This window comes from Centropristis striata, chromosome 23, assembly GCF_030273125.1.
Source record: "Centropristis striata isolate RG_2023a ecotype Rhode Island chromosome 23, C.striata_1.0, whole genome shotgun sequence".
Taxonomy (NCBI): domain Eukaryota; kingdom Metazoa; phylum Chordata; class Actinopteri; order Perciformes; family Serranidae; genus Centropristis; species Centropristis striata.
In genome coordinates this window covers 31,818,510-31,832,999 of record NC_081539.1, presented here as the reverse complement: position 1 = coordinate 31,832,999, position 14,490 = coordinate 31,818,510, and the positions used below count along the sequence as shown (strand labels likewise).

Genomic DNA, 14,490 nt, shown 5'->3' with positions numbered 1-14,490 from the left:
TTCCAGCAAATGTGAGGATTCAAGGTTTTCTTTAGAATTAACCAACAATTTAAATTCATTTTAGTTACATTTTATTGTTTTTTTTCTGTGAATTTTTACAAATCCAAAAAACAAAACAACAACAAAACACAATCGAGTAATGGAGAAAATAATCAGCAAATTAAGCCATGATAAAAACCAGTAATAATAATAATATTATTATTTATTATATAATACTATAGCAGTCACACTGAGCACTATTTCAATACTTTATGTACATTCTCATCATTAGACTAACATACAGTAACTTTACTTCAGGAACATTTCAATGCACAAATTACATTTTTAAATTTTTTTTACCATCATCATTTTTCCAGTTTGGTATTTGAACTTTTACCCAAATCAAACTACTTTACAAAAAGCTTTTTTTTTAAACTACAAACAGAAAACAGACAAAAACCAACCTAAAACACATCAACACAGTTCTTGTTGGCATACATTAAAAATTGTAACATTTTCTGCTTATTCATCAAAATTAAAGTATTTTACATACGAATAAAACACATTGAGTCAGAAAACAATAATCATTAGAACCATATATCTGCACAATCTCACACAAACTGATGATGCAACCATCATTTGTTTATCTTATCAATATTCTGCAAAGCAAAGCCGTTTATATTCTAAGAAAGAGAGAAACAGGAAGTAGAGAAATATTCCATTCATGGTGAACATGACGTCTTCCTCTTCTCCTTCATGATGCTTGAATCTCAATCACTCTGTTGACGTAGTCTGGTTCTTCTGCTTCCTGTAGAAATGAAGCAACCACCATCGTATTAAAAGGATTTCATCTGTACATATAATCTGTCTCGATAAAAGAAACCCTTGCCCTTTCATAATAAGAGCTTCTGTCCCTTTATTCAAAGACATGTTATTGTGAAAGAATAGTAAATAGTTACCTTCTCTGGTTTGTTGCAGCATCTTGATCTAAACCAGCTGAGAGAAAAGAACATGGAAGGAATAAATAAATAACTCTCATTTAAAGAGAACAATCAGTCTTTAGCTGCAAATGATGATAGAAAAGTTTGTCTCACCACTCAAAGATGAAGAATGTACTGTAGAGCGCCACGATTTCCAGGATCTTCACTGTAACGTACACACCAACCCCAAACTCTGGATGATCTGGAACAAGACAGCAAACATTGGATTCACTCTGAGTATCTCAAATAGTAGCTGCTTTATTTTACGTTTTTAGACAATTGTTTCATACAAAAGCAATGAAAATGTGCTTTACAGGGAAACAAACAAACAAATAAACAATCAAAGCAACACAGAAGCACAAAGGCAGAATAGAGAGGGAGCAGATTCTATTAAAATAAAGAGATCCAGTTTATTTCTACATTTACCTTCAGTGTTAATCCATGGTGACGTCTGACTACCGAGAGCATTTGTAGCCATACAGTAATAATCTTTGATATCTGTCACACTGGTCACCATGAAGCTGTAAGAGTCTCCATCAGCTACACTGACGGCTCCATCTTTGCTGTTCTTGAACCAGGTGAAGCGGCTGGCGGGAGGTTTGGCTCTGCTGGAGCAGGTCAGCTTCACCCAGCTACCTGCTGACACCAAACCTGATGGACTGACGGACACTGAGGTGTTCCTGGGAGCATCTGAGGAAAATGAGAGATGAACTTTATGAGTTAAAATCAGCTGATATAAGCATGAATCACCATGTTCAGACAGGATCCAATAACAAACAGTGGCTGTCTTACATGAAACACTGAGAGTGATTCCTGCTGCTGCTGCTGTCTTCACATCTTTTCCTTCATTCACAGGATATCCTGCAGAACAGCTGATGGTGAGTCCATCATGTGTGTCTGACAGAGTGATGGTCTCCTGGATTTTAGTGGTGAAGGTTCCATCTGTGTCTTGCTCCATGATGTTGTGAGGGTCTTGTTGGAGAGTCCAGGTGAGTTTAGGAGGGGAGTGTGGACAGGGAGTGAAAGCTGAGCAGGTTATAGTGACAGACTGCTTCTCCTTCAGATCATTCACATCACCTGAGAGATTCATCCTGGGCCTCGGAGCAGAAGCTGTGCTTTCAAATCAAACACAGGTTGGACTAAAGAAATAGATTCTGATAGATAAAGAAACATGTTTTTATTTACACTCCAAAGCTAAAGGTGACACTAATGTAATGTCCCAAAATATGACCATTTTAAAGTCAAAGTGTAACAATAGATTCAGGGTTAAATCAGAATTTAAATTCATGACAAAGTAAAAACAAATTCAATATTTAAAAGTGTACTGCAACTGAGTTCACCGTAAAATTGTGGATTGACTAATAAATCATAACTTTCTTACCGTTAACTGTTATCTGAAGAGGATCACAAACAGCTGTTACCCTGAATGATGGTTTCTCAATCCTGAAGTAGTATGTCTCTGTGTAATCAGTGATTAAACTGGAAAATAAAGTGGTGCAGCTTTTATCACTCAGGTCTCCAGTCAGACTCATTGGGTAGATGTTATTCATCTTGCTGCTGTTGAAAATCACATTTTCTGGAAATAGGCCAAATCGTATGTCACGTTTAATCCACACTCCAAAGATTTTTCCTTTGCTGCTGAATTCCTCTCCTGGTTTAACTCTAAAGTTACATGGGATCTGCAGACAAGATCCACTCAGTGCTTCCATCTGCTCTGGTGCAGAGATGAAAAGGGCTGGTTCATAAGGACAATCAGCCAAAGCAGCTGTGAAATCAGACACATGATAAACATTAAAAATAAAACATGCAGAGAGAAACTAAAATGGTTATCTATTGACTATTCATAAACATTAGCTCATAAATCCTCCATCAGCCGACCTCAGTGGTGACTAAACCTGCCTATACTCACCACAACATTTCCAAATACTGAAGCCAGTATTGTTACAGTGACAAAAATTACTCCATATGAATTTATAAATTCTGACTGTTATTAATAAAAGTGGCATTTCCAAATAAAAGTGACTCACCTGAAAGAAAGAAGACGCTCAGTAACATGTTGGCTGTCACCATTTTCACACTCTGGACTGTAATGACACTCATCACCTGCATTTGACAACAAGTCAATATTTTAATAAAAACACATTTTAAATAAAGCGTTTATGTTCTTTTAAAGCCTCTGGGGTTTTTGTTTTTAACAGGACAATGAAACAAAACATGTTATAACATTGAAAAGACATGTTCACTGCCCCCTCCTTTTTTAACTGAAGACAAACGAACATCCTTTCAAACAACATACGTGGAAGTCTAACAAATTAAAATTCAAACAATCTGTGTACAACCAGAAGTTACTGTGGGATAATAGTTTTTAATAATCTTTAAATATAAAATCATCCATTGTGAGTTTATGATATTTATTCTGATCTAATACCCAAAGAATACAAGTAGAGTTTATGAAAAAAAACTTTACAAAAGTAAAAAAAACAACTCTAAAACATTCAAAGATAAAGAACATTTAAACTCACCAAAGGAGCTGGCAGCAGAAACAGAAACAATCAGATTTAAAATCAGAGAGTTGGTGAATATGATGAGAACGGCAGCAGACCCAGGACCAGACTGGCTCTATAAGAAGAGACTGAAATAGTCTTCAGTCTTCCTGCTCACCCTGTGAGGGAGGAAGTCAACTTTGATGCAATTTAAACTCATTATGTTGCAAATACCTTTTTTATTCTCAGAAATGATTTCATCAGCACACTACTGGAAGCCTGTATGTGTCATCATGTCAGTGAATACAAAGGTAGCAGCTGTTGTTGCACTGTGTGGCTGTACATGTATGACAGTAGGGACGATTAAAAAGAGGACAGGTTCAGAGGATAAAACTCAGGTGATGTTAGATTTGTGCACCTTGTTGCAGAACACAATTGTAAAGTGTATCATGTTCATGTCATAAAGAAGCTGCTAGAAACATTATATTACAGTCTTTTAGTGAAACTTGGATGTTTAGAAGAACAGTAAAGTACATTTACTGACCAGCTTCCTCTCAAATGTCTCATCATTTTCTCAGGACTGTGTTGAAAACACGTCAGTGCAGCTCTCACCACTTCTCTTTACCACTTTAACTCATCAACTCATCCAGACCGCTGGGTCCAGACCACTGGTTCCAGACCACTGGGTCCAGACCACTGGGTCCTGACCACTGGGTCCAGACCACTGGGTCCTGACCACTGGGTCCTGACCACTGGGTCCTGACCGCTGGGTCCAGACCACTGGGTCCTGACCACTGGGTCCTGACCACTGGGTCCAGACCACTGGGTCCTGACCACTGGGTCCTGACCACTGCATCCAGACCACTGGGTCCAGACCACTGCATCCAGACCACTGGGTCCAGACCGCTGGGTCCAGACCGCTGGGTCCAGACCGCTGGGTCCAGACCACTGGGTCCAGACCACTGGGTCCTGACCGCTGGGTCCTGACCACTGGGTCCTGACCACTGGGTCCTGACCACTGGGTCCAGACCACTGGGTCCTGACCACTGGGTCCTGACCACTGGGTCCAGACCACTGGGTCCTGACCACTGGGTCCTGACCACTGCATCCAGACCACTGGGTCCAGACCACTGGTTCCAGACCGCTGGGTCCAGACCACTGGGTCCTGACCACTGGGTCCTGACCACTGGGTCCTGACCACTGGGTCCAGACCACTGCATCCAGACCACTGGGTCCAGACCGCTGGGTCCAGACCGCTGGGTCCAGACCGCTGGGTCCAGACCGCTGGGTCCAGACCGCTGGGTCCAGACCGCTGGGTCCTGACCGCTGGGTCCTGACCACTGGGTCCTGACCACTGGGTCCTGACCGCTGGGTCCTGACCACTGGGTCCAGACCGCTGGGTCCAGACCGCTGGGTCCAGACCGCTGGGTCCAGACCACTGGGTCCAGACCACTGGGTCCTGACCGCTGGGTCCTGACCACTGGGTCCAGACCGCTGGGTCCAGACCGCTGGGTCCAGACCGCTGGGTCCAGACCACTGGGTCCAGACCACTGGGTCCTGACCGCTGGGTCCAGACCACTGGGTCCTGACCACTCTTCAAGGGCCCGCTACTGGCAAAAGAGGCCAAGTGCCAAATGCAGCAAGTATTCATGCAAAGTACACATGAATATGATCTGCAGGTCCTGCTCCACTGACTGAACTCTCTCACTGACACACACATGCAAATTGTTTCATATTTTGTGTTTTTATCATTTAAAACATGTGGGTTAAAATTCCTAAAAGGGTATCAAAGGGTTAAAATTATTTGAGAAATACATGTAAATTTTATAGTTATGATAAGGACTGAATTTTGTCAAAAGATTTAATGCATTGATCGTGAAAAAAAAAAAATCTTTTTATCGCACTTTTTAAGAAGTGAACATTTTTGCATCAAGGGTAAAAGGTGCAGCATTTTCTTATAAACTTACACTGCTCAAAAATGTATAATACATCAAAATCAATGTTGTTGTCAATTATTGATGCAACCAAGGGTGTAATAATCCTCCCCCAAAAAATCCAGTTTGCACTTCCCATAGGAAAAATGAGTTGCTCATGTGTTGCTTCTCAGATCTTGAGATCAGTTTGAGCTTCTCATATTTGTATCATTCTGTGATCATTTGTTTCTGAATGACTTCTCCTAAGGGACCCGTAGGAGCAAGAGATAAACTAAAAAGAGACAAGACATCACTGAGACAAAGGAGGTTGAGTTCTGAAAACTCATTTGAGGAATGTGGGATAAACTGAGGAGATCTCATAGTTGGATGCCCCTGATCTCAATTATGTCTCAATTCAATTCTCCTTCAAAATAACCAAGACTTTTTAAAAGGGGAACATTTTTTGCACCAAGGTTAATATATTAACATTTTCTGAAGGGGTGCACAAGGGTTAAAGCCTCAAATTCACACATTCAAACCATGTGTGTACAACCAGATGTTACTGTGTTACAATATAATCTTTAAATATAAACGATCCAGTGTGAGTTTATGATATTTATACTAAACCAAAACACAACAGAAACAAGTAGAGTTCATGAAATAGCAGCAAAATAAAAAAACCTCTCAGACATTCAAAGACAGAGAACATGTAAACTCACCAAAGGAGCTCGCAGCAGAAACAGAAACAATCAGATTTAAAATCAGAGAGTTGGTGAATATGATGAGAACGGCAGCAGACCCAGGACCAGACTGGCTCTATAAGAAGAGACTGAAATAGTCTTCAGTCTTCCTGCTCACCCTGGCCCTCATTTATCAAACGAGCGTACGTCAGAAAGTGAGCGTAAAGTGGGCGTACGATCATTTCTACAAGCCTCGGCATTTATCAATGTGGCCGTGAGCGGAGGGTACGATCAGATCTCAGTCTGCTCTCAGCTCGTTACGCAAATCTGAGTCAGCGTGAAGTCGACACGTCTGAGTCGGAGAACTGATCTGAGACTATTGTATCGATGCCTGGAGCTGATCAGACTCTGAGATGTTTTGATTTTTAATAGTGACAAAGCAAAACATGTTTAGGCTACATCATTTATCATTAAAACATAATCCAAAAATAAATACACCCTGCGATCGTAAAATTCTTTAAACAGAATACCAGCCGAGGATATTAAATGTTGTTGTCTTCTGCTGTTTTCTGTTATTATTATTATTATTATTATTATTATTATTATTATTATTATTATTATTATCCAGCTCGGACACCGGAGCGTCAGCGTCTCCTTCACCAGCGGTGGTGCCCGAATAGAAACATTTCCAATCAGCTTCCAATCTGACTAGGACATCATTATTAGTAAATGTAAAGAGGTGAATAATATATCTCTATCATAATAATAGCAATATTCGGATATTATATAGATTATTAGGGTTTATATATCACCATGTAATTACTCAAACCTCGCCGGGAGTTTAATAGTCCTCTACTCTGCTGACAGCACCACTGATTTCCTTCTTTTTCACTTTTTATGCTGCCAAACTAAACCAGTTTGTTGTTGCAGCTGTTGGACGTCAGCGTTTCACTTTCTGACTGAGAAATTCCTCTTCTTTTAGAATTAAAACTGACTTTAAAACATTGTTTACCTCCTTCAACCAAAAAGCTGAAAACTTCTCAGTTCGTGCTCCAAATGTAAAATATTCAGTGAACTTGTTTGAGTTTATAACTATAAGTACTTTTATTTCATAAACCTCTGTCGCTGAGTATTTCTGTAATATGTCTATATTGCCCCTATTGTTAATTGTAACGGTGCACTTTGCTAATAAAGCGACTTTAGAGGGTGAAAAAATCCTCTTTTTGGCCACATTGCGCCCTTCGGTGTGGTAAACTCTGAAGGCGAGTCTTCTGAATCGGGTATATATTATATATATATATTATATATATTAGGGCGTGGTATTTAAATTACGCTTGTTTCGAGCCGCCACATTTATCAATAGCCGATCATTCTCACGCTGTGATTGGAGAGATACGATCGTTTGATAAATCACACGTGGACCCTGTCGTAAGACCAAATATACACTCAGATCTGCGCTCGTTTCTACGCTCGCTTGATAAATGAGGACCATTGTGAGGGAGGAAGTCAACTTTGATGCAATTTAAACTCATTATGTTGCAAATACCTTTTTTATTCTCAGAGATTATTTCATCAGCACACTACTGGAAGCCTGTATGTGTCATCATGTCAGTTCATACAAAGGTAGCAGCTGTTGTTGCACTGTGTGGCTGTACATGTATGACAGTAGGGACGATTAAAAAGAGGACAGGTTCAGAGGATAAAAACAACTGTAAAGTGTATCATGTTCATGTCATAAAGAAGCTGCTAGAAACATTATATTACAGTGTTGAAAACACGGTCAGTGCAGCTCTCACCACTTCTCTTTACCACTTTAACTCATCAACCAGATGAACCGCAATTATTGTTCATGTTCAAGTCTTTTCTTTTCAGGACACTTCCTACTTCTACTCCACTACAACTCACAGGAATATTTGACTTTTATGTCACCACAACGATATTAAGTCACTTGAAACTTTGGAAATTAGATTTTTGACTGCAAACATATGAAAGTTAATATAAAATATGATGTTTTCTACCCAACAGGATAAACAGGTACAGCGGAAATTATTAGCAGCAACCCTAACCCTAACCCTGCAACTCTTTAAGTTGTAGGACTAGTAGCGGGACGAAATTGCATACGGAAGAGGAAGAAGAAGAAATCCACAGTATAACAGTAGTGCAGCACTGGTCCCTACAGATATTGCTGTATGGGACCAGTGCTGGGGAGATTGCCCCGAGGCCCTAATAATGACAGATGTCTGGTGTCAAAACAGAGGACAATCTACCTACTGTCCCATTAAAAAGCAATACAATCTGTTTTTTTATTGGGCTTACATTCATTTTACATGCAATAAATACAAAGAGAGTTACAAAGAGGAATCAAAGGTTTATTCTACCTCACAATGCTGTTCATGTTATTTATTACAAAAGTATTTCTTCAATTAAAAAAAAGAAACACCAGCAGTAACTAATATCATGGTTGATACTGTGTCTGATCTTTGGTAGATTTCTGAATGAGCATTGTATGAAAAACGTCCTTGCTCTGACAAACCACTAGATGGCACTGTGTCCATTATGACTGTTCAGCTTCTTCTTCATGATAGTTTGATTTATCCAGAGAGTCTGTGATGAAAGAGACAAAAATACACACTATGATGTGTTATTGACTCATTGTTAAAGTTTTATATGAGCCAGGCCAGAACGTCTCCTCTGAACTCCTCTGACCACCTGATACAGAGTTCAAAGGTCGCCATTCGTACAGGCTGCATGTGGAAGGTGCAGCTTGAGGAAGACCTAACCGGCTCTGAACTGCATCACAGAGAGAGGATGGGGTCAGTCCAGACCGGTCTGACAGGATTGGTCTGGGCAGCACCACAACAGTTCTGGTAAAAGGCCTCCAAGAGACAGCAAGAGACCCTGGTTGTGGATGAAGTCACCAGGTTAGAGCAGGAACACTTCCACATCCTCCACTCTGAGTCTCACCCAGTGGTTGGGAAGTGAAGCTGACTGTCCACTTTGCAATAACATCAAGGGGAGTCTCCAGCACACCTTATCAGGATCCAAGATAGGGACGCTTCAGGTGGCGCCAGGATCAGGTCTTCACCAAACTGGGTGACCTACTGGAGCGTTGTAGGACAGCTGCAAAATCACATCCCAATAAAATCAGAAGCTAACCAACAAACCTTGGTCAAGACAGGCGACATGCTCCAAGCCCCGGCACCAGGCAGGGACATCATGCTCAGACCTGCAAAGAGTGGCATCGTCAGTGTCCTGCTGTGAAGAAAAGGCTCCTCATCATTGAGTTCACCATCCAGAGAGGATGAAACCAGCAGAAAGAGGCAGAGAAAGCCAGCTGTTAGCTTTGGCTACGGAGGAAGATTACCAACTGGGGGTCAACACACCTGGAAAAGTAGACGCAGGTGGTGGCAGGGACACGTCCCCAATACGCCACTGTCCCCTCAATGTGTTTTTACTGATGTAAAAGTATCTTTTAAGACAAAAGAAGGGTAAAAACAGGACATTTAAAGTGATGCAGAACCAGAAATTGTGGATTTGGGTCATTTATTCTCTTGTATTTTGGAACAGAGATGTGTAAAAGACTGCTGGATTAAAAGCATGAAAAGTTTTTATCAAGTTCTCTCATCAGTGCTAAATGGAGAAATCATGCACGATGTGACATTATTAGATATCCTCTCCAGTTCTACAAGGACACGTCATTTCCACTGGAACACAGTATATTTATAGTATCTGGTGTTGCTTTGAGGCTCTACAAGTGATGAAATAAAACTTTGTGTGTAATAGCAACTGTAGCCACACAGCTCTCTGCAACAAAGTGTCCTCAATGTTTCCTGTTCTGAATGCACCAAATGGTTTCACCTTCAAAAATAATGCATTCACCAGGAGAATATCATCGAGATCTTTATCTGAAATAAAACAGTAAAATATAAAATACCTGGAAAAACAAAAGCTTCTAACTCTAACTTATAGTATCATAAACTTCATAATTGGCTCTGAAATGATCTGATATGATGAGTTTCCTGCATATTTGTCTAATAAAAATCCAACTCTCAAATCATCCTCCTTTTTAAGAACACAAGTGTACCATAAGAACTAAACTACTCATAATAATAAAACAACATGTGTTGATATTTTTTCTCTTTTTCATGTTGCTGTTGTGATTATTGTAACCTGATGACACATACAGGCTTCCAGTGTGAGAGCTGATAAAATAATCTCTGAGAATAAATCAGTGATTTGCACCCTGATCACTTTAACCTAATCAAAGTTGACCTCCTCACTTCTTATAGAGCCAGTCTGGTGCTGGGTCTGCTGCACTTCTGCTGATATTCACAAACTGGTGAATTGTTTCTGTTTCTGCTGCGAGCTCCTTTGGTGAGTTTAAATGCTCTATATGTCTGAATGTCTTTTTACATTTTGCTTCTCTTTCATGAACTCTATTTATATTTGTTGTGTTTTGGTTTAGTATAAATAACAAAATCTCACACTGGATCATTTTATATTTAAAGATTATTAATCAGTATTTTACCACAGTAACATCTCGTTCTACACAGATGGTTTGAATGTGTAAATTTGAGGCTTTGGGAATGTCTGACAGAATTTGTACTGGGTTTATTTAAGGGGAGAAATGTCTGTTCTTGTGGATTTAAATGTGTTAGACTTCCACGTATGTTGTTTGAAGGGATGTTTGTTTGTCTTCAGTTAAAAAGAGGACGGGGCAGTGGACATGTCTTTTGAATGTTATAACATGTCTTTGTTTTATTGTTCTGTTGAAAATTTAAGAAAAATGTAGCTTCAAAAGAACATAAACGCTTTATTTAAAATGTGTTTTTATTAAAATATTGACTTGTTGTCAAATGCAGGTGATGAGTGTCATTACAGTCCAGAGTGTGAAAATGGTGACAGCCAACATGTTACTGAGCGTCTTCTTTCTTTCAGGTGAGTCACTTTTATTTGGAAATGCCACTTTTATTAATAACAGTCAAAATTTATAAATTCATATGGCTGGTTTGGTAGGAGGCTGATACAGCTCTACTGGTTTGGTAGGAGGCTGATACAGCTCTACTGGTTTGGTAGGAGGCTGTCACAGCTCTACTGGTTTGGTAGGAGGCTGATACAGCTCTACTGGTTTGGTAGGAGGCTGATACAGCCCTACTGGTTTGGTAGGAGGCTGATACAGCTCTACTGGTTTGGTAGGAGGCTGATACAGCCCTACTGGTTTGGTAGGAGGCTGATACAGCTCTACTGGTTTGGTAGGAGGCTGATACAGCCCTACTGGTTTGGTAGGAGGCTGATACAGCTCTACTGGTTTGGTAGGAGGCTGTCACAGCCCTACTGGTTTGATAGGAGGCTGATACAGCTCTACTGGTTTGGTAGGAGGCTGATACAGCCCTACTGGTTTGGTAGGAGGCTGATACAGCAGCCCTACTGGTTTGGTAGGAGGCTGTCACAGCTCTACTGGTTTGGTAGGAGGCTGACACAGCTCTACTGGTTTGGTAGGAGGCTGTCACAGCTCTACTGGTTTGGTAGGAGGCTGACACAGCTCTACTGGTTTGGTAGGAGGCTGTCACAGCTCTACTGGTTTGGTAGGAGGCTGACACAGCTCTACTGGTTTGGTAGGAGGCTGTCACAGCCCTACTGGTTTGGTAGGAGGCTGTCACAGCCCTACTGGTTTGGCAGGAGGCTGTCACAGCCCTACTGGTTTGGTAGGAGGCTGACACAGCTCTACTGGTTTGGTAGGAGGCTGTCACAGCCCTACTGGTTTGGTAGGAGGCTGTCACAGCCCTACTGGTTTGGTAGGAGGCTGACACAGCTCTACTGGTTTGGTAGGAGGCTGACACAGCCCTACTGGTTTGGCAGGAGGCTGTCACAGCCCTACTGGTTTGGTAGGAGGCTGACACAGCTCTACTGGTTTGGTAGGAGGCTGTCACAGCCCTACTGGTTTGGCAGGAGGCTGTCACAGCCCTACTGGTTTGGTAGGAGGCTGTCACTGCCCTACTGGTTTGGTAGGAGGCTGTCACAGCCCTACTGGTTTGGTAGGAGGCTGATACAGCTCTACTGGTTTGGTAGGAGGCTGATACAGCAGCCCTACTGGTTTGGTAGGAGGCTGATACAGCTCTACTGGTTTGGTAGGAGGCTGATACAGCTCTACTGGTTTGGTAGGAGGCTGATACAGCAGCCCTACTGGTTTGGTAGGAGGCTGATACAGCTCTACTGGTTTGGTAGGAGGCTGATACAGCAGCCCTACTGGTTTGGTAGGAGGCTGATACAGCTCTACTGGTTTTGTAGGAGGCTGATACAGCCCTACTGGTTTGATAGGAGGCTGATACAGCTCTACTGGTTTTGTAGGAGGCTGATACAGCCCTACTGGTTTGGCAGGAGGCTGTCACAGCCCTACTGGTTTGGTAGGAGGCTGACACAGCTCTACTGGTTTGGTAGGAGGCTGATACAGCCCTACTGGTTTGATAGGAGGCTGATACAGCTCTACTGGTTTTGTAGGAGGCTGATACAGCTCTACTGGTTTTGTAGGAGGCTGATACAGCCCTACTGGTTTGATAGGAGGCTGATACAGCTCTACTGGTTTTGTAGGAGGCTGATACAGCCCTACTGGTTTGGCAGGAGGCTGTCACAGCCCTACTGGTTTGGTAGGAGGCTGACACAGCTCTACTGGTTTGGTAGGAGGCTGTCACAGCCCTACTGGTTTGGCAGGAGGCTGTCACAGCCCTACTGGTTTGGTAGGAGGCTGTCACTGCCCTACTGGTTTGGTAGGAGGCTGTCACAGCCCTACTGGTTTGGTAGGAGGCTGATACAGCTCTACTGGTTTGGTAGGAGGCTGATACAGCAGCCCTACTGGTTTGGTAGGAGGCTGATACAGCTCTACTGGTTTGGTAGGAGGCTGATACAGCTCTACTGGTTTGGTAGGAGGCTGATACAGCCCTACTGGTTTGGTAGGAGGCTGATACAGCAGCCCTACTGGTTTGGTAGGAGGCTGATACAGCTCTACTGGTTTGGTAGGAGGCTGATACAGCAGCCCTACTGGTTTGGTAGGAGGCTGATACAGCAGCTCTACTGGTTTTGTAGGAGGCTGATACAGCCCTACTGGTTTGGTAGGAGGCTGACACAGCTCTACTGGTTTGGTAGGAGGCTGATACAGCAGCTCTACTGGTTTTGTAGGAGGCTGATACAGCTCTACTGGTTTGGTAGGAGGCTGATACAGCCCTACTGGTTTGGTAGGAGGCTGATACAGCAGCTCTACTGGTTTGGTAGGAGGCTGTCACAGCCCTACTGGTTTGGTAGGAGGCTGTCACAGCTCTACTGGTTTTGTAGGAGGCTGATACAGCTCTACTGGTTTTGTAGGAGGCTGTCACAGCTCTACTGGTTTGGTAGGAGGCTGATACAGCTCTACTGGTTTTGTAGGAGGCTGTCACAGCTCTACTGGTTTGGTAGGAGGCTGATACAGCTCTACTGGTTTTGTAGGAGGCTGATACAGCTCTACTGGTTTGGTAGGAGGCTGATACAGCTCTACTGGTTTGGTAGGAGGCTGATACAGCCCTACTGGTTTGGTAGGAGGCTGATACAGCAGCTCTACTGGTTTTGTAGGAGGCTGATACAGCCCTACTGGTTTGGTAGGAGGCTGACACAGCTCTACTGGTTTGGTAGGAGGCTGATACAGCAGCTCTACTGGTTTTGTAGGAGGCTGATACAGCTCTACTGGTTTGGTAGGAGGCTGATACAGCCCTACTGGTTTGGTAGGAGGCTGATACAGCAGCTCTACTGGTTTGGTAGGAGGCTGTCACAGCCCTACTGGTTTGGTAGGAGGCTGTCACAGCTCTACTGGTTTTGTAGGAGGCTGATACAGCTCTACTGGTTTTGTAGGAGGCTGTCACAGCTCTACTGGTTTGGTAGGAGGCTGATACAGCTCTACTGGTTTTGTAGGAGGCTGATACAGCTCTACTGGTTTTGTAGGAGGCTGATACAGCCCTACTGGTTTGATAGGAGGCTGATACAGCTCTACTGGTTTTGTAGGAGGCTGATACAGCTCTACTGGTTTGGTAGGAGGCTGATACAGCTCTACTGGTTTTGTAGGAGGCTGATACAGCTCTACTGGTTTGGTAGGAGGCTGATACAGCCCTACTGGTTTGGTAGGAGGCTGATACAGCTTATATCTAAGTGCACTTACTTAACATATTCCAACCAGTTGCCATAACCTTTCTATTTTTTTCATTATATTTGTTACTGTAAATATTTTGTTCACTTATTCAATACAAGGTACCAGCACCCTCTGTCTTGTGTCCTCATTAATTGCTGACCACCAGCTCCAGCAGCCGTATCTAGACTTCTGAGCCCAGACTAGCCCATAGTTAATCCAACCTGCTACTATTAATAAATCCTTAATATTTACTAGCGAGTGCAAGTACCCGCTACACAGGTCTTCACCAAACTGGGTGACCTACTG

General features: G+C 42.5%; 1 protein-coding gene and 1 long non-coding RNA gene across 2 annotated transcripts; both read right to left on the bottom strand.

Annotated features, from left to right (window-relative positions):
- Positions 1-83: 83 nt before the first annotated feature.
- Positions 84-1,163, bottom strand: LOC131962374 (uncharacterized). Its single transcript, XR_009389930.1, has 3 exons — positions 1,074-1,163; positions 939-975; positions 84-787 (listed from the first exon to the last, which is right to left on the bottom strand). It is a non-coding gene; the product is annotated as an uncharacterized LOC131962374 (long non-coding RNA).
- Positions 1,164-1,201: 38 nt separating this feature from the next.
- LOC131961837 (B-cell receptor CD22-like) lies at positions 1,202-3,568 on the bottom strand. Its single transcript, XM_059326741.1, has 6 exons — positions 3,482-3,568; positions 2,987-3,062; positions 2,341-2,724; positions 1,752-2,069; positions 1,386-1,649; positions 1,202-1,212 (listed from the first exon to the last, which is right to left on the bottom strand). The coding sequence occupies exons 2-6, from the start codon at positions 3,057-3,059 to the stop codon at positions 1,202-1,204; spliced, it is 1,050 nt and encodes a 349-aa protein (XP_059182724.1). The 5' UTR covers positions 3,060-3,062; positions 3,482-3,568.
- Positions 3,569-14,490: the final 10,922 nt, after the last annotated feature.